Below are 25,910 nucleotides of genomic sequence, written 5' to 3'. Positions count from 1 at the left end.
GGTCATCAAGAAAACCAGTCGCGCCATCCTGTGACACAGGCAAGCCTTCAGATACAGGAGGAGATTTAAATGTCCACCATGTGCCCTACACAGAGCCTAGCACGGTGTGTCTGACAGTTTAAGATCGCACTGAATGCACACATGTAGTCTGGGAGGAAGGTGCCTCGTCTCCATTTTACAGGTGGGAACATGGAGGCTCCGAGACATGAGGCCAAAGCCCCGCCCCCCAAGCAATTTACAAGGGGTTCTTTCCTCTCCTGACAACACGTTTCCAGAGGACCAGATCTTTGAATGCCTGATGTCTAGTTTTTAAGCCATTTTCTGCGCTGGAGGTTGTTCTTGTCCCTTCTTGTCTTCCTGGGGGTTTCTTCTGGAGAGCGGAGTCCTTCCCCACCTCAGATCCTCTCCCTTCTGGCCTTGGGTGAGCCCCAGGCCCTCCTTCCATGTCCTCACACACAGACAGAGGTTGGTTAGCAAATGGACTGTGCAACCGTTCGGGTGACACTTCAGACCCTATGACCACGAACGTGATGGAGAGAAGGGAGAGAGGCTGGTGATTCTGGAACAGCTGGGGTCGGAGGCCGATGACATTTCCAAGCTGGTGCCAAACGCGGCCATGTGACAAGTGCTCTTTTACAAGGCACTCAGAGGAATCCTGTACCGACTATGTCCCCTCCATTTCCTGGGTATGGATATAGTTGGACAGATGGGTACATGGGTGACTACAAAACGGAAACCCCAAAGTGCCACACAGTCCCTCCCAGCCAGTCTCGGCGCTTGAGGAGGAACGGCAAGGACCCACCCCCAGCATTGGCCTGCCCAGACTACCCACGACCCTCCCTGCTGCTCGGCCCCTGGGCCTTGCTGACACCCCTGCTCCCAGGGGACACGATCCTAACCAGGCTTCCCGAGGAGATGGCCAGCCAACAGCAGAGCGGTTTGGACTGACGAGCAGACAGGACAGGCTGCAGGGAGACCAGTGTATTTCGGGGCACGGACGGAGACCAGGAGCACCAATGCTCTTTCCCTACATGAGGAGGGCGTCCTAGCCCAAACTGGAAGAGAAGGGGCAGGGAAAGGGGCGCTTGGGGGGCTCAGTCGGTGAAACATCTGCCTTCAGCTCAAGTCATGATCCCAGGGTCCTGGGATGGAGTCCCAGTCGGGCTCCCTGCTCAGCAGGGAGTCTGCTTCTCCCTCTGCCTGCCGCTCCCCCTGCTTGTGTTCGCTCTCTCTTGCTCACTCTCTCTCTCAAATAAATAAATAAATAAATAAATAAATAAATAAATAAATAAATAAAATCTTTAAGGAAAAAAAAAAAAAAGAAGAAGGGGCAGGGAAACACAGCCATCCCAGCAGGCTGGAGGGGCATGCCGGCAGGGTAGCAACTTTCTGCCCCGGTAGTCGCTCACAAATATGTTACTACGATCTGAAATTGCCTAAATTTTGAACACAACTGACTCATCATTTCCAGCGTAAACTATTCAGAGTAAGGCTACCCTTCATTTCCTTTGTATCTTCTCGAAGTGCCCCAAGCAGGGACCCGCATCCAGAGGGTGTTTCATTAGTCTCCCTCCATCCGGGGACTGTGGCCCCGCTCCCCCTTCCCTGCCCCACGCCTCTCTGCGTAGCCTCCTTTCCTGCGCTTGGGATGAGAGGGTCGTCTGTTCTCGAGTGGGAACGCTGACCCACAGTTCTAGCTACAGTTAATCACAGGATGCCCACCCGGCCACCCTCCCAGGGGTGTGGCCAAGGAAAAAGGGGAGGCAAACAAAAAAGTCAAAGGACAATGGGCAAAAGCTTCAAATCTACACTTACTCTGGTCTTGAGGTTTTATGTTTCCAATCTTTGGAAAACAACCACATGTGTCAGACAGCTCCCTGCGGGCCCACCGCTCCCCCCTGCCCCCCACCCAGGCCGGCAGCTGGTCCTCCCCGATTGGTAATACATCTTAATACAGCCGGCCCGCACGCAGCTGTTGCTGAGAGTACTGACTGCCGGAATGGCTCCCTGGCCGTTGTGCACTTGTCGGTCCTCCTGGGGCTTCAAAAAGGATTAAGTTAATAATGACACTAATAAGACAGAAAGTTACACAGTAAACGGGGAGCAGGAGGAGGTGTCACTATTATCAGTGTTGTTGTTCCTCTTGTTCCCGGTATAGTTGTACACTAACACAACCCTGTGTTGGGACAACAGTCTTGCTCACCATCCCCAGGGGATTTTAGCTTTTCCTCCTGGGTGGCATCCACTGTTCCGTGTGCCGGGACGGACCGAGCTCTGTGCCCGCAGCCGGGCTCACACTGACTGCAAAGCCCCAGCCGCCCGCAGGATCAGGCCCTCGGCAGCCAGACAGCTGCTCCTGGCACGGCGAGCGAGGCGGTGCCAGCCCCAAGCCCAGAGAAAGGCATCTCAAACTTCCCACTTCTATAGCTGGAAAATGGTTACGGATCCTGCTCATTTCTATATATACCTTTCCCTTGGCAACGACCAAAAAACGTGAGGAAGGAGCTGCTTCTCAGCTTGTGGTGTCGGTCACTCTCTTTCCAAATATAGAGAAGGAATGAGCCAGTGGGGTTGCAGGGGGGCCTATAAAAGCCCAGGCGGCAGCAGCCCCTCTGTAGCTCCCTCTCTCCTGGGCGGAGGTAAGTCACAGCGCCCCTCTCGTGTTTTCCGTCTCTGTGCTTCAGAGGACACCGGCTCGGTGGGGCCGGGCACGCGGTGCGTGGCCCTGCCTGGCTTTGGTAAGAATCACTTAGATGGGAGGCTGGATCTCTCTGGCCCAAATGGCCATCCCCCTCTGCCTCCAGCACCCCACCGAGGTAGGGGTCCTTCAGGCCCTCCTCCCGCTCCCCGTGACCTCATCTTTGGGTGCCCTCTTGGGTAGGATACGTCTGCGCACGCCGTGGACCGCAGCCTGTCCACCGTGGCCTGCTGTTCTCCCCTGGCCGCACTGATCCATGCAGAGGGCGGGGGAGGGGGGCACTGTGCCCCCCTCCCCTTCCCTCTCCCCCCCCCCCCCCCCCCCCCGCCCGGGGCTGTGTGCCTGTCCGGCGCCCTGTCCTCTCAAGACCACACTGGCTGTGCAGCAATGACCACTGTCAGAGACATCTCTCTGTCCACCGCAGACTAGGAGACCTGACCCTGGCTGGAACCACAAGCTTCTTCTCAGGGATTCTGACCTTACTGCCCCGTACTGGGCAGTACTGGGAGGCACTGCCGGTTGGAGCCAGATTTGGAGGCAGTTGGGATTTTCCTGCCTTAGTGGCTTCCCTGTGGGTCGTGTCCCATTTGCTCCTCCAGCTGGCATCTGGGGCAAGGCTGTTCTTAAGTGATCAGCCTTGGTCCTTACGTAGTTATCCCAGCAAGAGCTGCGCAAAGCTGAACCGGACACTCCCCCGTGTCCTGACTCTGCCTTTTGCGTATTTATTGCAGGTCTGATATTTCCACAGGTGCTGTTCTGTGCTGCCTTCCTGTGGGTGTGACCATTCAGGTGAGAAAGCTGATCAGGTCCCTGGGCTGTTGGAAGTCTCCAGGTAACCCCAGGTTCCCCATTCCTCCCACCTCCCAGTGGCCTTGAGGGCACGGAGTCTAAGAGAGCTCAGACAAGCACAACTTAGGTGGAAGAGGAAACTTCCAGACCGATGCTGGCATCCGAAGCTGCTTCTAGTCTGAGCCACTAAAGGAAGCCAAAGCTGGTTTCCTTGTGTGAGGAGGTAGCCACCTTGAATCTGAAGGGTCCAAAAATTCCTTAGCTATTTGCCCCTCAGCACACTCTCTTTGAAGAATGGTTATTTTTTTATGATGTTTACTTGTAAAGCTTTCCTCGGCAACCGCTGAGTTTTGCAGACCAGGAAAGTGAGGTCCCAGGAGCTGCACTCACCCCTGGGGGCCCTTCACTGTCAGATCCAAACCTTGGATCACCTGTGCTCTGTGCCCTTTGCACAGAAAAGCCACGGGGCAAATATGTGCACATGTGATTTCTGCAGCACTTGGGTCCCGCGGGTGGAGCCCCAGGGGATGGAGGGCGGCCCGGCTCCTGGACCTCTGCTCACGGGGTGCCGCGGGCAGGCGGAGCGGGCGGGGCATCACCCGCCTGTCTGCCTTCCAGTGGCACCATGAGTAGCGACACTGAAATGGAAGTGTTCGGCATTGCCGCTCCTTTCCTCCGGAAGTCGGAAAAGGAGAGGATCGAGGCTCAGAACCAGCCCTTTGACGCCAAGACCTACTGCTTTGTGGTCGACTCAAAGGAGGAATACGCCAAGGGGAGAATTAAGAGTAGCCAGGATGGGAAGGTCACGGTGGAAACCGAAGACAACCGGGTAAGCCTCTCGTACGCCCTGGGCAGGCCCTCGGGGCCCTCTGTCTGCCTGGCAGGGTCCCCAAGTCTGTGCACCTGCCCACCCCTACCGCTTCCAGAGGCGGCTCTGGCACCTGGATGCCTTGCCTGGCTTCCCTGCCTTGGCTTCCCAGGTGCCCTCGGAGACAGTGGAGTGAAAGCTGGACTCGGGTTGAAGGGTAGAAGGACAAGCCGGTGTGGCCGCTCTTTGCCAATGTTCATGTCACTTTTGGCATCGCAAGGGTGTGGGGCTTCCCAACAGTGAGAAGACATCCTTCAGTAAAATATTCCCCTTTGATAGCCTGGGTCTCCCTACTTCTTCTAGCAGTAGCCGTCTAGCTGAGGAAGTAAGGGAAAGTGAGTAAGGGATCCTAGTGGACCACAGACTCCACGTGAAGTGGCAGCCTCCCTATTTCATGAAGGCCATGAGCAGCGTAGCCTACTACGTTCTGTCCCAGAACATGGTAGTGAAATCCTGGACTTCACTAGCTTCTGAAATCGAGACCAGAAGAATCTGGAAATGTTCTGAGAAAAGTTAAAAAAAATATTAAAAGAAGAAAAAGGAAAATCTGAAGGAGGAGGGCATAGTGTCACTGGGTTGGGTGTGAAGAACGCAGGTAGTGATATTCGTCCTTCGAGGCCATCACCCCCTGAGGCCCCCAGAGGGGGGCTCTCTGTACACGTCAGATGTCGGGGCTGAGCGTGGGCTTACAAAGCAGCAGGGAAGGGGGAACCCAGGCGGTCTAGACTCTTCACAAGAAGGGCTTGTTGCATGGGGCGGTTTAAGTGACTCCTGCTTGAAGGCAGGAGAAGGCAGGTTTCCCACCCGCCTTGCCCAGAGATGGGAGCGCTGTAGAGAGAAAAGGGTTAAATCCCTGAGTGACGGAGAACATCACACGCTCCCGGTGCCCCTGTGAGCTACCCTGGCCCCGTCTTCTTCCACTGTCCGAGGGTCCTTTTCCCCAGGGCTTGCCCCTTGGGATCCAGGCTCTTCGTGGGAGACAAAAAATGCCAAACAGGGGCAAGACACACAGAGGACACTAGGTAGTCACCGTACCTCTTCCAACTCAGACCCTGGTGGTCAAACCAGAGGACGTGTATGCGATGAACCCCCCCAAGTTCGACCGGATCGAGGACATGGCCATGCTGACCCACCTGAACGAGCCGGCCGTGCTGTACAACCTCAAAGACCGCTACACGTCCTGGATGATCTACGTCAGTGCCTGGGGTCCCTGGGGCGGTCGGTGCGGTGGGGTGGAGATGTGGGTGACCAGGGTGTGACAAAGCTGTTGAACAAAAGAGGGGAGACTGGAGGAAACAGAGGAGGGGGGGAGGAGACAGGCAGGGGGTGAGGGAGGAAGGGGGGATTAGGAGGAAGAGAGGCGGGAAGCAGGGAGCAGGGAGCAGGGCAGGAGAACCAGCCGAGGGCTGGGGCAGGGCAGGGTCACTTGCTAGTCGCAGGAGGGCCGGTCGGTCCCCTCTGCGTCTCTGTGTCTCATCTCTAAAGAGAAACCCACCCCTCCCTTACGGGTTTAGTGTAAAGAGACAGAATAGCGGCAGAGGGCTTTACAGGCGCACACGCGCGCACGCGGTTTTTCCACTCCCACAGACCTACTCGGGCCTCTTCTGCGTCACCGTGAACCCCTACAAGTGGCTGCCGGTGTACAACCCCGAGGTGGTGGAAGCCTACCGAGGCAAGAAGCGCCAGGAGGCCCCGCCCCACATCTTCTCCATCTCCGACAACGCCTATCAGTTCATGCTGACCGGTGAGTCTCTGGGAGGGGGCCTGCCACGGAGGGGCCCCGCTGGGGCTCCGCACAAAGGGAGGAGGGGAGGGGTAGTTAGAGAGGGCTGGAAGAGGCCAGGTCTTTTAGGGACTTGCAGGCTCTGCTAGGAAGTTTGGATTGAACACAAGAATAGGTTAAACCATATGAAACCGACATTTGGGGGGCGGGGGCGAGGATGAAGATTGACAATTTCACATAGTTCAGCCCAGAGGGATGACAAGCCGCTGGTTGGTTCAAAGCAGAGGCTTCGCGTCTGAGTGTCGCTGTCAAGAAGGAGGCTCTTCCAGCCGCCCCCAGGACCACACAAAATGCTACAGGGAGGAAGCCGGGCGTAGCGAACCGCGACTGCTTGACAAGGGGCAGAGGGCTGGGGAAGCTCTTCATATTGCTGTCAACTCTGTTTCACTTTTTTCCTTTGGCAGATCGTGAGAACCAGTCCATTCTGATCACGTAAGTATTCAAGACCCAGAGCAGCTTCGTAGCTACGGCTCTTTGTCTCCAAGGCAGGAGGCAAAGGCACCGTTTGCTCTATTAATTAGAAAGTAGGGGCTCCTGGGTGGCTCAGTCATTAAGGGTCTGCCTTCAGCTCAGGTCATGGTCCCAGGGTCCTGGGATCGAGCCCCCGCATCGGGCTCCCTGCTCGGCGGGAAGCCTGCTTCTCCCTCTCCCGCTCCCCCTGCTTGTGTTCCCTCTCTCGCTGTCTCTCTCTCTCTCTCTCTCTCTCTGTCAAATAAATAAATAAATAAAATCTTTAAAAAAATAAAAAATGTACTTAGAGCAGGGGCGCCTGTGTGACTCAGTTGGTGAAGCTTCCGACTCTTGATTGCGGCTCAGGTCCTGGTCTCAGGGTCATGAGATCAAGCCCCTCGTCGGGCTCCACACTCATCGGGGAGTCTGCCTGAGATTTTTCTCTCCCTCCCCCTCTGCCCCTCCTCCCCTTGCACTCTTTCTCTCTTTAAAAAAAAAAGAAAAGAAAAGTACTCAGAGCAGAGTCTGTGATGAAAAGACAGAGATGGGGATGCACACACAGGAGGGGATATATAAGGTCTCGAAAACTGGAATCATCCACCATCAGGGCATCTCAGCTATGTTGAGGCTTCCCTTGCGCCTTGGCCTCTCCACATAGTTTCTCACATTTGTTTGGTAGGTGTGTGTCTGCTGTGGCTCGTATGTCCAGGCCTCTGTGTGACATCCTGGGGAGGCTGTTTATACTAACAGGACACATTTCTCTCGCCCTCTCTCTTTCGATCACTCCAAATAGCGGAGAATCTGGGGCAGGAAAGACTGTGAACACCAAACGGGTCATCCAGTACTTTGCAACAATTGCAGCCACTGGAGACCTCGCCAAAAAGAAGGACTCCAAAATGAAGGTATAGGGGAGGGAAAGGCTTACTGTGTTAACTTCACAGTGAGGGGCGAGGGCAGGTAAGGATTTGAAGTCCTAAGAGAGCCAGTTACTGCAGACAACCCAGGGTGTGGTTGATCTTCCAGGACCAGATTCTGTGACTTTCTAAAAAAGCAAGGCTCTAAGGCTTAACTAAGGAAGGTCATTTGGGGAGAAGCTCAGACAGCTTGCTCTTTTAGGGCAGAATCACATGTACCGACTTAAGAGAATTGTAGCAATACTCGCTTTTCAAAACAGAGCGGTTACGACCCGCAAGAAATTAATGCAGACACCCGAACTCACTGGAGAGAAGCAAGGCATTTTGAAGCATTAAGGGAATTTTACATCAAGACACCCAAGTACACTCATATGTCACAAAATAGCAGAAGCGTTTCAGCTGAGCCACGTGCAGGATTTGGTTGAGACTTGTCCTGGAAAGCCAGGGGGACGGAGACGGGCTCTGCCATGGGCTTCCAGGCAGCAAGGGCGGGTAGGCGGGCAGAGCTGGGGAGCATTCCCAGCATCACTTGCAGCTGCTTCCTCCCCTGACGTCTTGCCTTAGGGGACACTGGAAGACCAAATCATCAGTGCCAACCCACTGCTGGAGGCCTTCGGGAACGCCAAGACCGTGAGGAATGACAATTCCTCCCGCTTTGTGAGTCTAACTTCAGTTCCGCTGGGGTTTCTCGGGGCCTTCGGACAGGCGAGTTTCCTGTCCTCACGGAGGCTACAGAGGCTATGGGGCTGGGGGCAGGGGGGTGGGGGGTAGGGGGGTAGAAGGATAGGGGGTTGGGGAGGTGGGGGGGAGGGCATATAGCCAATGACAGAACGAAACTCAGCGGTGAGACAATTTCATGAAAAGCTCAATAAACAGGGAGTAACTGGGGACAGGGTCTCCTTTAGACAAGGTTGGCAGAAAAGGCATCGAGGGGGGCCAGCCTGTGAACCCCAAGATCTGTAGGATGAGGAGGGACAAAGGGAAGAGCAAGAGCACACTCTCTGAGGTGGGGAAGGGCCAGGTATAGTCAAGGGACCCACGAGAGTTTGTGCGGCGGCAGCAAGGTGGACAGGAGGTGGGTCCCACAAGGTGGGGGAAGAGGTAGACAGAGGTCTGGTCATGTAGGAGCATGGAGGCCATGAGAAGGGGGCTGGATTTTATTCCGGAAGCGCCTGAGGGATTCTGTAAGCTGGGAAATGATATGGTTTCATTTGCATCTTGAAAAAAGTCACTCTGGGCGCCTGGGTGGCTCAGTTGGTGAAGCGTCTGCCTTCGGCTCAGGTCATGATCTCGGGGTCCTGGGATAGAGCCCCGCATCGGGCTCCCTGCTCTGCGGGGGGCCTGCTTCTCCCTCTGCCCCTCCGCCTGTCTCTCATGAATAAATAAATAAAATCTTAAAAAAAAAAAAAAGAAAGAAAAAAGTCACTCTGTTACTTTACAACTGGATGGGGTCGGGGGTTTGGAGGAATTGTGGGGTGAAGGGCATGGAAGCAAGGGGACACATCATACTGGGCAGAGAATGGAGAAGAAGGAAGACACACTGAATTTTAGGTAGGGGAAGAAATCTCCTGTTCACATTGCCCAGGAGACTCGCAGGAACACCTGGAGCCACGTAGACACTGGTGTCCCTTTCCCCCCACAGGGCAAGTTCATCCGAATCCACTTTGGAACCACTGGGAAGCTGGCCTCTGCGGATATTGAAACTTGTAAGTCAACTACAGAGCAGATGGCGTCTTGGGGTGGGTGGGGCAGTCTGGAAAACAGTGCCGTATTCGTGTCCACAGATCTGCTGGAAAAATCAAGAGTGACCTTCCAGCTGAAGGCTGAGAGAAGCTACCACATCTTCTACCAAATCCTCTCCAACAAGAAGCCTGAGCTCATAGGTGAGGCATCTGGGCCCTGACGTCACCAGACCAAGGAGGGTTGCACCGGCCTATACATAGGTGACTCGGCAGCCAACGGAGGAAGTTTGTTTTAGAAGTGGGATGGGGCTATTTTTGACAGCGATGTGCCAGTTTGAAAGATACTGAATCCCCTGGGCAGGAAGGAGATTAAACCACAACCGAATGCAGCAAGGGTTCCTGAAAACCTTCTGAACAACTAAGCGTTTAATTGTCCTTCAGCGCCCCCTGGTGTTCCAACGTAGGAAGCCGCCTCTCTCCAGACCAACTGCCCCTGGTCCCACACCCAACACGGGCCTATGTGCACGTCGTGTGCTTGCTCCACCTTCTGGTCCCAAAGCCTGGAAACAGGCTGCAGCCCTTCAACAGGTTTTGGAAAAGGCTATGATAATACCAAAGCACCTGTGCTTCCCCTCGGTGTGGGCTCCTCTCCTGACCCAGGCTCAGCTAGCTTCCCATATTAATTTCCCCAACCTACACTGATGTGCGCCATTCACGTGCAGAGCAAGAGAATCTAAATGTTCTCTCAGGGGCTCTTAATCCACATGGCACGGGCACGCCGCAGGAAAGCAATTTCTGACTCTCAATTCAATTTGGGCTCCAGTGGTGAAAGTCTAAGCCCAGAATCTAGGAGCTCAGATCGACTGGGTGGATGTTTGCTTTGCATCTGTGTGACCTCTTTATTTGAAATTTCTTGTTTCAGAGCTGCTGCTTATTACAACCAACCCTTACGACTACCCGTTCATCAGCCAGGGTGAAATCCTGGTGGCCAGCATTGACGATGCGGAGGAGCTGTTGGCTACGGACGTAAGTAGAACGAGGAGGAGGGTGTGGGGTTCTCCTCCTCCATCACTTGGGTCAACCGACTAACCTGCTGTTCTTTGGCTGTCAGAGTGCCATCGACATCCTGGGCTTCACCCCAGAAGAGAAGTCTGGGCTCTACAAGCTCACGGGGGCCGTGATGCATTATGGGAACATGAAGTTCAAGCAGAAGCAGCGGGAGGAGCAGGCCGAGCCAGACGGCACCGAAGGTACGAAATAACCACACCAGGCCACTCACCAGAGCTGGGTGACGGGTCAGTGGAGATCATTTGGTGCCTCTTTTGAAAGCAATGAATCCTCTCCTGGGCTCCGATGCCTACCGTTACCACCTCCATTTGCTGAATCACAGGGATGGGCCTGTTTCAAAGGCAATGAGACATGACCAGGGCTTTCTGGAACCCAGTCCTGCCTTCCCATGAAACCTACTGTATTCTCAGAGTGACTTAGCTTCCACTGGCCACATACAAGCATTTAAAGATAAGGGATGTAAAAAACAGCCAAGACAAGCTTCGCCAAGCTTTGAAACATCTGCAGAATTTTTCAAAGTGGTTCTCCTACTTTGCCAAGTATCAGGAGTGCCTCTTTGTGATCGTTTTTCTTTTCCTGGCAGTGGCCGACAAAACAGCCTATCTGATGGGCCTGAACTCGTCAGACCTCCTGAAAGCTTTGTGCTTCCCCAGGGTGAAAGTCGGGAATGAGTATGTTACCAAAGGTCAAACCGTGGATCAGGTAAGCTCCTGCTTCGAGGCTGTGAGAGACGCAGGCTTCCGATGGCCACTGCCTTCCGACTCCTGTGATCTTTCCCCCAACAGGTTCACCATGCTGTAAATGCCCTTTCCAAATCAGTTTATGAAAAGCTGTTCTTGTGGATGGTCACTCGCATCAACCAACAACTGGATACAAAGCTGCCAAGACAACACTTCATCGGTGTTTTGGACATTGCCGGCTTTGAGATCTTTGAGGTCTGGGTTCCTTAGGTTCATGTTTTCGTGTGGGGTGGGATTGGTCATCATGATCCCATAGGAAGACATCAAGGTGAGCATATGTCAGAGCATCACATCGTGTAGGAAACCGTAGGGCAGATAAGGTAGAAGAGAAACATCTTGCGGGGAGGGGGGTTGTATAATTTCAAGACAGCAGAAGACTTGGGACAAGTGGAATTTTATAAAGGACATTGTTAAATGGATAAAAGAAAGCACTCAAATGCAATCACTGACATAGGTAGAGTCAGGCATATAGAGGATTTGATAAGCCAATCATGCGACCTTTACATAAATATCCTGCTGGTTCTGGGTTAGAAGTATGTAGCTGTTCTTGAGAGCATATATTTTGTGTCTACCAGACACAAGACATGCTGGCGAATGAAAGATGAGTTTGTAGTTCATAGAGGAAAACGGAAGGTATATATGGTACATGGAAGAGTAACTATAAAATAAGGCAGACCATGGTTGGTGCACAGGAGAGATCCCGACCACAGGGACTCAGGAGACAGAGAAACACCTAGCTGGAAGTTCAGAGCAGTCTCCAAGGAAGAGATATGATCTGGGCTAGACGTTGAAGAATATGCCCATATCTGAAGGGCTAAATGAGCTGGCAAAGAGGTAAAGAGGAGGCAAGGTTGATGGATGTTTGATTTTGAAGGAAGTCGGACTTTGCATGTGAACACTCTATTTTGGTATTAGTATAACAGCCTGGAGCAGCTGTGCATCAACTTCACCAACGAGAAGCTGCAACAGTTCTTCAACCACCACATGTTCGTGCTGGAGCAGGAGGAGTACAAGAAGGAGGGCATCGAGTGGACCTTCATCGACTTCGGGATGGACCTGGCTGCCTGCATCGAGCTCATCGAGAAGGTCTCCTGATCTGTCCACTCAATAACGTCTTCTCCTAAACTCTGTGGCTCATCCTACGGCTCATATTTACCCTATACGCATTTTGCTTTGCTTTAATCCAGCCCATGGGCATCTTCTCTATCCTGGAAGAGGAGTGCATGTTCCCCAAGGCCACAGACACCTCCTTCAAGAACAAGCTGTATGACCAGCACCTGGGCAAGTCGAGCAACTTCCAGAAGCCCAAGGTGGTCAAGGGCAGGGCTGAAGCGCACTTCTCACTGATCCACTACGCAGGCACCGTGGACTACAGTGTCTCGGGCTGGCTGGAGAAGAACAAGGACCCGCTGAACGAGACTGTGGTGGGGCTGTACCAGAAGTCCTCCAACAGGCTCCTGGCGCATCTCTATGCCACCTTCGCGACAGCAGACGGTAACAGACTCCACAGACTGCCTTGTATTCATGCTCTCTCCTGCCACGCAGTTCACAGGCCCGAGAAACCCCAGGAGATCTGAAAACAGTGTGTCCCATCTTTGTCTTTCAGCTGACAGCGGAAAGAAGAAAGTTGCCAAGAAGAAGGGTTCTTCTTTCCAGACTGTCTCTGCCCTTTTCAGGGTAAGAAAAATACAGGCTTATTTGCTTGTAATTGGTTTAAGTGATCTCAAAATGAGCAATGTAGAGATTCTGACCTTGTTTTATTTAAGAACAGTAACATGGTCTTACTCTGGTCTTAATCTGCTGTTACTTGGTGAAGCTGAATGGCAGTATGATAAAATATACATATACGAATAAATAATCATATAATATATAGTAACTATATAAATATATATAATATATAAACGAGATTTAACAAATGTTGGCCCAGAATTCAGTTATGTTGTACTGCTGGTAGTTGAGTTGGCTGGCCTGGGGGATGAGTCCTCAGCACAAACTTTCCCACTTGCCTGAGGGACCCACGCAATAGCATCTCAAGCTCCCAGCAGAGCCAGACACATTTCTGGAATTGATTTCAGAGAGCATTTTGTACGTGGTTAGTCTCTGGCTCACCATGAAGCGAAAGACCATTATATCAGTTATGTGCCTATACCTCTAGTCACTGGGCTATTAAAAAAAAAAAGAGTTAAATAATTTCATTCTTTAGAATTCATGATACATTGAAAATATAGATCTTATTTTTCATCACAGTATATCTCCATCTTTGTAAAAGCCTACAGTAGACTGTCAAATTTCATCTTTTAGGAAAACCTGAACAAGCTGATGTCAAATTTAAGAACGACTCATCCTCACTTTGTGCGCTGTATAATTCCCAATGAGACCAAAACCCCAGGTAAGACCCCTGCTGATGCTTGCTGTAGATGGTGCTCAGTTTCTGCGAAATCCCTCATGAAGCTGATGTCTCTCGCTTCTCTTCTCAGGGGCTATGGAACACAGCCTTGTCTTGCACCAGCTGCGGTGTAACGGTGTTCTGGAGGGCATCCGCATCTGCAGGAAGGGATTCCCAAACAGGATTCTCTATGGGGATTTTAAACAAAGGTGTGTTAGAAAAATGTTCTATATGCTTCTTGCTGTGGTGTGTAGATGCTGGAATTTGAGAGGGAGAAATACCGATATGAAAAGGCCCACTTCAACAGAGCAGTTGTAGACTTTCATGTCCAATGATTGACCTACCTCCCAACCAAGGTATACATCTTTTTTCTTCCACGTTTTCTCAAGAGCATGTCTGATACATGATACAGCAGGAAAAGGCCTGCCCTAAGCTTCAGGAGGCTTGGATTCCAGGCCACCACCTAGCAATATGATGATGGGCAAGTTTCCTTCCTTCTCCGGACCTTGGCCTTCTTGCCGGTCAGATAGAAGAGAGGCCTGAACTAGTTGGGTCTCCAAGATTAACGTCTTTGCTAAAGGTCTGCAATTGTGTCTGTGTCTACAATGGCAGATACCGAGTGCTGAATGCCAGTGCCATCCCTGAGGGACAGTTCATTGACAGCAAGAAAGCTTGCGAGAAGCTGTTGGCCTCCATCGACATTGACCACACTCAGTACAAATTTGGACATACCAAGGTAATGCCTCGGTTCTGACAGATGCTGGCCCGCAGTCCCTTCTGGACTTCTCCATCACAGGGACTCATATCATCCTTCTCCCCTGGAAGGTGTTCTTCAAGGCTGGCTTGCTGGGAACCCTGGAGGAAATGAGGGATGACCGCCTGGCCAAACTGATCACCCGGACGCAAGCAGTGTGCAGAGGGTTCCTCATGCGTGTGGAATTCCAGAAGATGGTGCAGAGAAGGTTGAGCAGGGTCTCTGTTCAAACTTGAGCTCTTTGGGGAGCATGGGGGGGTCTTCTCCTGGAAAGAACTCATATTTTGTTTTCAGGGAGTCCATCTTCTGCATCCAGTACAACGTCCGCGCCTTCATGAACGTCAAGCACTGGCCCTGGATGAAGCTCTTCTTCAAGATCAAGCCTCTCCTCAAGAGCGCAGAGACCGAGAAGGAGATGGCCACCATGAAGGAAGAGTTTCAGAAAACCAAAGACGAGCTCGCCAAGTCAGAGGCCAAAAGGAAGGAACTGGAGGAAAAACTGGTGACTCTAGTACAAGAGAAGAATGACCTGCAGCTCCAAGTGCAAGCTGTATGTGTTTAGGATTGTTTACCTTTGCTTGTGGATTTCACTATTTAGAAAGACAGGAATTGGGGTGGGGATTTTTGCTTTGCAGTTGGGATGCTTCCTAAAGGACTTCATTTATACCAAGGTCCTGGAATGTCACAAACCTTATCTCATTAAAGGAAATCGTGTTTCTTCTTTTTTTGTTGTTGTTTTTTGTTTTAAAGGAAAGTGAAAACTTGTTGGATGCAGAGGAGAGGTGTGACCAGCTGATCAAAGCCAAATTCCAGCTGGAGGCCAAGATCAAGGAGGTGACCGAGAGAGCAGAGGATGAGGAGGAGATCAACGCCGAGCTGACGGCCAAGAAGAGGAAACTGGAGGACGAGTGTTCAGAGCTCAAGAAAGACATTGACGACCTTGAGCTGACCCTGGCCAAGGTTGAAAAGGAGAAGCATGCCACGGAGAACAAGGTACTCTCTCTGTGGGTCTCTCCAGTTTCGTGTAGTCATTGCGAACCAGACTTTATTCCTTCTTATAATTTGCTTGTGTCCTCTTCTTAGGTTAAAAACCTTACCGAGGAACTTGCGGGGTTGGATGAAATCATCGCAAAGCTCACCAGGGAGAAGAAGGCCCTCCAAGAGGCCCACCAGCAGGCCCTGGATGACCTCCAAGCTGAAGAAGACAAAGTCAATTCTTTGAGCAAAATCAAGGGCAAACTGGAACAGCAAGTCGATGATGTAAGTAAATAATGCTAATGGGAGTCCTAGAACCCAGGGACGCTTGGGTGCAAAGAATTTGTTCTCAAAAGGATATGGTGCCCTTTTCAGCTGGAAAGCTCCCTAGAACAAGAAAAGAAGCTCCGTGTTGATCTGGAAAGGAACAAAAGGAAGCTTGAGGGAGACTTGAAGCTTGCCCAAGAATCCATATTAGATCTGGAGAATGACAAGCAGCAGCTGGATGAAAGGCTCAAGAAGTATGTCCTAAAGCCACTGATTTGAATCTTCTGAGTCTCTGGCTATTCTGTCTTCATAGTCTGCATTGCCCTTCACAGGAAAGATTTTGAATACAGTCAGCTGCAAAGCAAAGTGGAAGATGAGCAGACTCTGGGCCTCCAGTTTCAGAAGAAGATCAAAGAGCTACAGGTAGGAGGCATCCCGGATTTTTCTTTCATGTGAAGGTCATGCATGTGGGCTGGGTGCCATCTGCTGTAAGCCATTTTGAGCAAGTGGGCAGGAGCATGGGTCTGCCTGCCTCATCAATTTCCTTTCTCCTAGGCTGACATAGCAACGGTGAATAATTTTTCCATAACTTAAAATACATAATGAAGGTATTGGGGGGGTCAACATTTAGTTGAATGGACAACGTCCTAGGTTGGTCACTGCAGGGGTAATGACCATGTTGGGGCAGGGAAAATTCATAGTAAAGGAAATTAATGACAGTCCTATTCCCCTGGGAGAAGCCCAACCATTGGTTTGTTTAATGAGAATGGAAACTAGCCTGTACTTGACGTTCAGAGTGAGTCACCCTGGGGACCTACTGCCCATGGGTGAATGGCCGCCCTCCACAGGCTCGGATTGAGGAACTGGAAGAGGAGATTGAGGCAGAGCGGGCAACCCGTGCAAAGACAGAGAAACAGCGCAGCGACTATGCCCGGGAACTGGAGGAGCTGAGCGAGAGGTTGGAAGAGGCGGGAGGTGTCACCTCCACCCAGATCGAGCTGAACAAGAAGCGTGAGGCCGAGTTCCAGAAAATGCGCAGGGACCTGGAGGAGGCCACCTTACAGCACGAAGCTATGCTGGCCACCCTGCGGAAGAAGCACGCAGACAGTGTGGCAGAGCTCGGGGAGCAGATAGACAACCTGCAGAGGGTCAAGCAGAAGCTGGAGAAAGAGAAGAGCGAGTTCAAGCTGGAGATAGACGATCTTTCTAGCAACGTGGAGAGCGTGTCGAAATCCAAGGTGCTCGGGCAGGATGGGACCCAGTGCTTTTGAGGAGAGACACCTCTGGGTCATTCCAGTCTGAATACGACTAAAGTTCTCCCCCTTCTCAATCCTTTAGGCCAACCTGGAGAAAATATGCCGAACTCTGGAGGATCAGTTGAGCGAGGCCAGGGGCAAGAACGAGGAAATTCAGAGAAGCATGAGCGAGCTGGCGACACAGAAGTCCCGTCTGCAGACAGAGGCTGGTGAGCGACTGGATGGGAGGGGCCACACTTCGTGGTCGCCTCCAGGAGGATGGGGCCAGGGGGCAACTGGTCAACACCAAAGGGCAGCACTGTGTGGGGGAGAATCTCTAGGAAAGCATCTTTTCGGAGAGAAGCTATCAGAATAACTCAAGAAAGAGTTGTTCAAAATATCGTGAAGGAGGGAACATTGAGAGTTCAGTAAAAACCGGAGCGAGAAAAGCAGATCGGAACAAGAGGGGAGTCAGAATATCACTTGGTTCAAGCTCTTTCAACATTAATAATACCTTGCATCAGAAAGAATCTAAATGGCAGAAATGATACTAGAAATGAATTCCCAAGGCTCTTCTATTTGTTGCTCCACACAAATTCAGATTTGTGGTCTGCAATCAAGTGTTTTAAGAAAAGAGATAAAGAAACACAGCCAATTTGTATAGGTTTCTGGTGTGTAGTAGAAATATAGGGGAACAAAGGGGCGCCTGGGTGGCTCAGTCGGTTAAGCCCCTGACCCTTGATTTTGGCTTAGGTCATGATCTCAGGGTTGTAGGATTGAGCCCCATGGCTGGAACCGCACTCAGTAGGGAGTCTGCTTCTCTCTCTCTCTCCCCCTCTGCCCCTCCCCCTGCTCACAGTGCTCGCTCTCTCTCTCTCAAACAAATAAATCTTAAAATATATAGGGAATATTATCTGGGGCTTTCACCTAGAAAACGTGGCCCCGCCCCGCCGTGGTCCTCCAGCCCATCATCCCAGGGAATCAATCAATCCTTTGCTGGCAGCCACAACCAAAACAGCAAAGAAAACAGGTTTAGTTGCCTCTTCTATAATCATCTTGGGGATTCACCTCTGGAGTCATAAGCTCTCTCCCTCCACCTTTTCCCTCTTACTTCTGCATGAGCATATAAACCTGAACCCACCACATTTACCCAAGAGTCTAACTTCAAATTACGAGCTATAAAGTCCTAAGGAAGGCACTATTTCTCTTAATGACAAATCAACAAGCAGCTGGACACACCAGCCCTGGAAGGTCTGATGGGCATTTTTAGGTGGTGATGTTTAAACTTACAATTGTTCTCAGTGGGTTGTACTGACCAAAGTCACTCCAAGCTTCTAGTAGTTTAGAACAATACCTTATGAGTTGAGTCTTTGGTTTCTTTTTCACGGATATCTCTCCTCTCCCCCAAGAAAGGACCACACCTCGTCATTTACTCTCTCCCCGGATCTTAGCATGGGGCCTTACACACAGTAGGAACTTGCTGAATGGATGAGTGCGTGAATAAAATGAAAATATTTCCTTCTGGACACAGGGGAGCTGAGTCGTCAACTGGAAGAAAAGGAAAGCATAGTGTCCCAACTTTCCAGGAGCAAGCAAGCATTTACCCAGCAAATAGAAGAGCTCAAGAGGCAGTTAGAGGAAGAAAGCAAGGTAAGTCATTTGAGGAACTACTTTCCTGGTCTAACCTTCAATTACCACCTGCAAGAAAACAGGGCAACTTTATTCAGTAGGTGATGATAGCAGGAACACGCTTGGACTGTATCATGCAAATGACACCAAAACGCTCATCCACTGGGGGCTCTCCTCTTTCTGGACTCCCGCAGGCCAAGAACGCCCTGGCCCACGCCCTGCAGTCCTCCCGCCACGACTGTGACTTGCTGCGGGAACAGTATGAGGAGGAGCAGGAGGGCAAGGCCGAGCTGCAGAGGGCGCTGTCCAAGGCCAACAGCGAGGTGGCCCAGTGGAGGACCAAATACGAGACGGACGCCATCCAGCGCACGGAGGAGCTGGAGGAGGCCAAGTACGCTAGTCCATTTGCCGGTAGAAGAACGACAGGTCTCAGATGATGAGATGATAGAGGGCACTGGCTTTAGAGCTACTTGGGAATGCTTTTGTTATGTTACGAGGTGTTTTCTCACCTCATCTGTCTCTTAATGCAGTGCTGTGCGCGCCGTGAGAGGGACCTGGCGTTACCACACTCCATTAAGACAAACAGCTTTGATCTCAGTTAGAGACAAAGCAGGTTATTGATCACCGGTTTTTAGCAGACAGGAAGTTCTCCTGGGCTTCAGAAAGCAAATGAGTGTTTGAGTCACACAGATGAGTGATTCCAATTTGATGAACAGTGACGTTCAAGAGGATTGAGATTTGAATAGTGCCTGCTTCTCTTTCATATGCTTTAAGGAAAAAACTTGCTCAGCGCCTTCAAGATTCGGAGGAACAGGTGGAGGCAGTGAATGCTAAGTGTGCTTCCTTGGAGAAGACCAAGCAGAGGCTGCAAGGGGAGGTCGAGGATCTGATGGTTGATGTTGAAAGAGCCAACTCTCTGGCTGCTGCTCTGGACAAGAAGCAGAGGAACTTTGACAAGGTGTGGGGTCAGGTCCATGCAAGCTCATTGGGGCTCCCCAGGAGTCATGGGAGGAGGAGACTGGGTCCCAGTCCTGCCTCTGCCCCACCAGCCGTGTGGCCTTGGGCAAGTCCTGAGCTTCACTGGGCTGTTGTTTCCTCGGGTGTAAAATGAAACGGGTGTGGGTTGGGGATGGAGGTCCCCTTCAAGCATTGTCAGAGGAGACGAACCAATTGCTAGCATGTGTTCAGTTCCAAATATTTTTGTTCCCCCACACTACTGGGGGCCTGTCTGGTGGCTAACATGTGGGAATCTAACTCGAGTCCCATGGGGAGGCTCTCTGAAAGCCTCCCTTTTAGTACATTAAGGTTGATTTAAACCCAAGTTTTAAGGAAATATTTAGAAGTGCAGGGCCATTCTCATATTAAGAAAAGGGCAGCTAAGCCCAGAGACTACCTTCTCAGAGGATCCACGAGGTTTTTAGAGATGGCAACTGTTGCTGATATGTTACTGATCTTGAGCTCCTCAAATCATCAAGATCAAGGTGCCAGGCAAGAGCCACTGCCGAGGGAACCCCCAATTCTAGGAGTATTTCCGTTAATGCTTATGCTTAGTTAGGAGCTTGGAGCAGAGCTAATCAAGGGCGCACCTCTCATGCCCGTGTTCCAGGTGCTGGCCGAATGGAAAACCAAGTGCGAGGAGAGCCAGGCAGAGCTGGAGGCATCTCTGAAGGAGTCCCGCTCCTTGAGCACCGAGCTCTTCAAGCTGAAAAATGCCTACGAGGAAGCCTTAGATCAACTCGAAACTGTGAAACGAGAAAATAAGAATCTGGAGCGTAAGCAGTTTGCGACAGCCTGACGTCCCCCTTGGCACTGTTGGGCATGGCTTCGGGACGCCAATCCCTGCGCACGGCTCCGTCAGTGCATGCACGGAAGGTGCCCATCAGCCGAGGGGGGACTGCGGAGCCTCTGTCTAGACACAATCTTATCTCTAGGAAACAGCTACCTTAGAATGATGGGGAACTAGTTACAAAGCATTTGGTAGGTGTTTACCGTGCCTGGAAACCTGTGCAGAGGAAGTTTCCAAACTTATGTCTTTGCAGAGGAGATTGCAGATCTCACAGAACAAATTGCTGAGAATGGTAAAACCATCCATGAACTGGAGAAATCAAGAAAGCAGATCGAGCTGGAAAAGGCAGATATCCAGCTGGCTCTTGAGGAAGCAGAGGTGAGCAGAATGCAAGCAGGCACTGGCGGGAGGGGGGTTGGGCACTGCTCCCCCCCCGACCCGGGTGGAGCTGCAGCCCGTTGGGGGAGTGAGGAGGGGTGCTGGCTGGCCTCCCTCTGTCTCCCTTCCTGCCTTCCCGTTTCTGTCAAGCCACAATCCCGAGGCCGGCTCCTTTCCTATTAAATGGCATGAAACAACACCTGTGGATTATCTTGGACTTAGTGGAGAAAAATCATTACATTAAAATAGGTCTAAAAATGATATTTTACTAAACCTTAGATGAACTTAAAGTATCTATAAGGTGCTGTATGCTCCTAAGCAATAGGATGATTTAAATATGATTATTGTTCGATAGTATAATAAAAAACAAACAGCAATGCAAGAGGGGTTATTTCTGCCCTGAAGTTAAGTAAGTTAGGGATTTAAAAAAAAAAAAAAGATCGTTTTGAATATTGTATAGTCACAGTCATGAATATCCCGCTGAAGCTTTATCACCACAGAGGGTGGTGGTGTAGCAGGTTCTGTCCCATTTCTGTTTTGCTTTTGTTCTCTAAAGGCCGCCCTTGAGCATGAAGAGGCCAAGATCCTCCGAATCCAGCTTGAACTGACCCAGGTGAAGTCAGAAATCGACAGAAAGATCGCCGAGAAGGACGAAGAGACCGAGCAGCTGAAGAGGAACTACCAGCGAACAGTAGAGACCATGCAGAGCGCCCTGGACGCCGAAGTGCGGAGCCGGAACGAGGCCGTCAGGATCAAGAAGAAGATGGAAGGCGATCTGAATGAAATGGAGATCCAGCTGAGCCACGCCAACCGCCAGGCCGCGGAGACCCTTAAGCACCTCCGGAGTGTCCAGGGACAGCTGAAGGTTTGAGACGGCTCCTTGGCGGGAACACTCCAAGACGCAGACTCGCCTCATGGCCCTCCCGCCTCCACGCCAACTCGGCTTCTCCTTGCTTGCCTGGCTAGGACACCCAGCTACACCTGGACGACGCTCTCCGCGGCCAGGAGGACCTGAAGGAGCAGCTGGCCATGGTGGAGCGCAGAGCCAACCTGCTGCAGGCCGAGGTGGAGGAGCTGCGGGCGTCGCTGGAGCAGACGGAGAGGGCTCGGAAGCTGGCCGAGCAGGAGCTCCTGGACGCCAACGAGAGAGTGCAGTTGCTGCACACCCAGGTGAGCGGCGGGCAGGCAGGGGGGAGAGTCCCCGACCCGATGCACGCCCGGTAACACCGCTCCTCCGGCCCTAGAACACCAGCCTCATCCACACCAAGAAGAAGCTGGAGACGGACCTGACGCAGCTCCAGAGCGAGGTGGAAGATGCCAGCAGGGACGCAAGGAACGCCGAAGAGAAGGCAAAGAAGGCCATCACAGATGTAAGGCTTCCCTCCCACCCACCTCCTGTGCCTGTGTGGTGGCCGAATTCATACTGCATTGAAGCCCCTCCTTCTCCCGACCCTGAGAACGTGCCCCCTAGACAGGTCAGGTCCTCCCCGGGGGCACACGGCAGGTGCATTCTGCTCCCAAACTGCTATCCATCTCTCCTGCATTGGACTCAGCACGTCTCCTCCCGCACTTTAAAAGGCCAATATGATAAATAATGGAGCATAGGGGAAAAAAAAAAAAAAAAAGACTGGAAAGGAGTATAGTCCGTTTCTAAGGCCCACAGAGAGGTATGCTCTTTTCTTCAACATCTGACTTATTGCAAACATGAAAATGAGACCCTTAGATGTCGATGTCTCACCCAATGTCACCTGGCGTGAAGCCGGCTTCCCCTCCCACCTGCACCTGACCCACCTGGGCCTGAGCAGCCTGTTCCCCGTGGCCCCAGCTCCCACAGAGCCACCTGCCGCCTGGTGGGGACCACTGCAGCTCTTCTGCTCTCGCGTCTGCACACCTGCCTCAATGCCCTGCCCGACTTCCCGTAACTCACTATCCCCAGACCTGCCCTGTGGGGTACCAACCGGCCTTCTCCAGGTCTTAGGTTCCTTTGAAAACATATTGGTGATAATGAAGAATTTCCTGGGGCTGTGGGGGTGGGGGTGGGGGCAGGTAAGGTCCCGGAGAGGCCAGTTTAAGAAGGGGAAGAAACCATTTTTTTTTTTTTAAGATTTTTATTTATTTGACAGAGAGAGCCACAGCGAGAGAGGGAACACAAGCAGGGGGAGTGGGAGAGAGAGAAGCAGGCTTCCCGCCGAGCAGGGAGCCCTTTGAGGGACTCGATCCCAGGACCCTGGGATCATGACCTCAGCCGAAGGCAGACACTTAACGACTGAGCCACCCAGGCGCCCCAAGAGACCATTTTCCATCCAGTCCCTGGACACTGCATTTCTTAGGTTCTGTTATGTACCCGGCGTAGGTCTTCTCGTGTTCCATTGTGGAAGGGTGGGCTCAGTCATTGCCTTCCTGCTGTCCTTCTTCTCTAGCATGGCCCTGGTCCTCGGGGGGCCCAGGTTTTGACAGCTCCGAGGCCCCTGATCTTTGTCTGCATTTACAGGCGGCCATGATGGCCGAGGAGCTGAAGAAGGAGCAGGACACCAGCGCCCACCTGGAGCGCATGAAGAAGAACATGGAGCAGACGGTGAAGGACCTGCAGCACCGTCTGGACGAGGCTGAGCAGCTGGCCCTGAAGGGCGGGAAGAAGCAGATCCAGAAGCTGGAGACGCGGGTACTGGCAGGATGAAGCCCCGGCATAAGCAGGGCCTCCGGCCTCAGCCGCTCCTTCTCCAGCCCCAGACCAACTTCCCAACTGTTTCCCCAGATCCGGGAGCTGGAGTTTGAGCTTGAAGGGGAGCAGAAGAAGAACACGGAGTCTGTCAAGGGCCTGAGGAAATATGAGCGGCGGGTCAAGGAGTTAACTTACCAGGTGAGAGAAAGAAAGCCCCGTAGGCATTTTCTCTGCAGAGCGCGAATACCGCCCTGGGTTTTCTCTCCAGAATCCTGGAAGAAACCCGTGGCCCAGAAGACTGGCCAGACCTCGTGCAACTCTGCCCCCTCCTCTAGCTGCAGGCCATGTTCTTGCTTTTAGAGTGAAGAGGACAGGAAGAACGTGCTGAGGTTACAGGACCTGGTGGATAAGCTTCAAGTGAAAGTCAAGTCCTACAAGAGGCAGGCTGAGGAGGCTGTAAGTCAGACAGCTTGGGATTTTTGAACAGCAGCCTGGGCTGTCCCTCACTGGGAGCTCGGAGACGGGTGCACGCTCCCCTTACCTGCCTGGCCTCTTTGGTTTTAGGACGAGCAAGCCAACGCTCACCTCACTAAATTCCGCAAAGCTCAGCATGAGCTCGAAGAGGCAGAAGAACGTGCTGATATTGCAGAATCTCAAGTCAATAAGCTTCGCGCTAAGACCCGCGACTTCACCTCCAGCAGGGTAGGTGGTTCCCGTGGGCACTAGAGGCCCCAGATGGAGAACAGCAGGTGCATGCCAGGGCTGTCGCTCCAGGGCCAGCTGGGAAGAGCCCACAGCGATGCAGACACCTTTGAGCTGGAAGGAACCTTGGAGATCCCCGTGCCTTAGGACTTGGTCAGTCTCAGGCTCAGGAAAGGAAGGGATTTGCTTCAAATCACTTAGCTGAGAAGAGCCCCACCAAAACGCAAGTTGCGATAAAGCAAACGACATCCTGAAAAGGAAGGCGCGTTTTCCAGCTGCGATCGTTCCGGCGCCCTCTGCTGGCGCCAAGTCTTCAGTCACTGTCCGTGTAGGGAACGGAAAACCAGAGGTAGGAAGTCCCCGAGGGTGGGGCTTGCCCTCTGGGGGCCAGTTTCTCAGCTTCTGGGGTGACTCCCTCCACGTTTGCAATCGTGTATTCTCCTGAGGTCCAAAGAATATCCTGTGTCCTACTGAAAAGCACAAGCGAGCAACTCCCCGACGCTTGCAGGGACAGGGACAGGAGAAAATGGGTCTCTGCCCTCTGACGTAACGAGAAACGCCTACTTTCTTTCCAGATGGTGGTCCATGAGAGTGAAGAGTGAGCGATCCTCTTCTGGAGCAGGACGGAAAATATGCAAAATGTATATTTTCATGGTTCCTGGCCATCTCTGCGAATTTCCATGCGGCCCCTTCACACGCATTAAACTTTGCTTCGTTTTCAACTCGAGGCTGTTTGACTATCTCGTTTCTCTTCCCTGCGTGGAAGTGGCTCACCGCTCAGTGATTTTTGTGCCTAATGTTGAAATCTCCGTCCGCAGATGGCTTGATAAAATTCCTCTAGTGTGTATATTTGGGGACAGGGAGAGAGTGCTTTTATTTATTTATTTTTTATTTTATTTTATTTTATTTTTATTTTTTTATTGTTATGTTAATCACCACATATTATAATTTATTTTTTTATAAATTTTTTTTGTTTTTGTTTTTGTTTTGTTTAGAGAGAAAGACAGAGAGCAAGCGGGGAGGAGTAGAGGGCGAGGGAGAGAAAGAATCTTAAGCCGGGCCCACATTCAGCACAGAGCCCGACACGAGGCTCGACCTCACGACCCTGAGGTCATGACCTGAGCCGAAAGCGAGAGTTGAACCCTTAACCGACTGCACCACCCAGGTGCCCCGAGAGATTTCTTTTAAATGTGAGATTAGATCATAAAGAAAAAATACTCTTAGATTAGCCACTGCTTCAGCAGAGGGAGGAGGGTGGGGAAATTTGTCAGAAGAGTTGCCTCTCAGTGTGGTGTGAGGGAAACACAGAGGCTCAGGTCGGGGAAAACCCTGTGTCAAGTTGAACAGCATTATAGGGCAAGGGACAGATCCCCCTCCTCCACATTCTGTCAGGAAGGATCCCTGGAGTCCAGCAAGGGTTTGTCGGGCAGCCCTCCATGCAAGTAGTGTGGTAACTATTAAACATACACAAATGAATGAGGAAGTGTTGGGTCCTTCAAGAGCTCTGTCAAGATCTACCACTGAGCCCCAGGCTCAGTCTGCACTATTTCAAAGCCGCACAACAGAAAATCTTACCCTTTACTCAGGGTAAACCTGTCTTTCCCTTAAAAGAAAAAAATGGCAGGAAGTCACAGTAACTCGCTGGCTGATCTGCTATTGGAAAGAGCATCTTCTAACCTGGCATCATCTGTTTCTTGTCATAATTAAACTTATCAGAAATAGTTGCCAGGTTCCCTTCTTTGTCCGATTCGAGAAGATGAGGAGACACTCAGTGGGCATCAAAGACCCGGGGAGGGGAGGGGGAGTTTCGAGCCTCCTGGGATCTGTCACTAGAAAGGAGGCCAATGTCGATGTCAGATTTGGCGTGTCAGTGGTTTCAGAGAATTCTGTCTCCAAGACCACATCTCTTCGGCCTTTGGGGCCACTTTGTGGACACACTGGGACTAAACAGTGGCATGTCTCTCTGGGGCAGCTGCTGCTGAGAGGAGTCATAGAACAAGCCTGACCAGGACCCAGGCGTGAGGCTGGACCAAAAGGGTGGCGGTGGCTCAGCGCCGCTCAGAATGACAAGGACTGCCACGGACTGCCTTCCGTGGGAAGTGGGTGACACAGAACGCAAACGGTCCCTTGTTACAGGGGTCCTC

The 25,910-nt window shown here is 51.8% G+C and overlaps 1 protein-coding gene across 1 annotated transcript; it reads left to right on the top strand.

The window, feature by feature from the left end:
• The first annotated feature begins 4,112 nt into the window (after positions 1 to 4,112).
• Positions 4,113 to 24,460, top strand: LOC112817144 (myosin-3). Its single transcript, XM_073881494.1, has 40 exons — positions 4,113 to 4,316; positions 4,372 to 4,467; positions 5,405 to 5,548; positions 5,943 to 6,099; positions 6,543 to 6,570; positions 7,382 to 7,490; positions 8,067 to 8,159; positions 9,145 to 9,208; positions 9,287 to 9,385; positions 10,107 to 10,210; positions 10,296 to 10,434; positions 10,836 to 10,954; positions 11,038 to 11,187; positions 11,908 to 12,078; positions 12,180 to 12,486; positions 12,599 to 12,669; positions 13,294 to 13,381; positions 13,470 to 13,587; positions 13,991 to 14,114; positions 14,204 to 14,340; positions 14,427 to 14,682; positions 14,883 to 15,125; positions 15,216 to 15,392; positions 15,483 to 15,628; positions 15,707 to 15,797; positions 16,223 to 16,612; positions 16,713 to 16,839; positions 18,141 to 18,259; positions 18,433 to 18,629; positions 19,013 to 19,196; positions 19,845 to 20,010; positions 20,278 to 20,402; positions 20,959 to 21,267; positions 21,369 to 21,572; positions 21,647 to 21,772; positions 22,894 to 23,064; positions 23,158 to 23,262; positions 23,425 to 23,520; positions 23,629 to 23,766; positions 24,342 to 24,460. The coding sequence occupies exons 1-40, from the start codon at positions 4,113 to 4,115 to the stop codon at positions 24,366 to 24,368; spliced, it is 5,919 nt and encodes a 1,972-aa protein (XP_073737595.1). The 3' UTR covers positions 24,369 to 24,460.
• Positions 24,461 to 25,910: the final 1,450 nt, after the last annotated feature.

Source organism: Callorhinus ursinus, unplaced genomic scaffold, assembly GCF_003265705.2.
Source record: "Callorhinus ursinus isolate GAN/ISIS: 27379988/994484 unplaced genomic scaffold, GSC_fseal_2.0 scaffold43, whole genome shotgun sequence".
NCBI lineage: Eukaryota > Metazoa > Chordata > Mammalia > Carnivora > Otariidae > Callorhinus > Callorhinus ursinus.
This window is presented reverse-complemented; position numbering and strand designations above follow the sequence as displayed.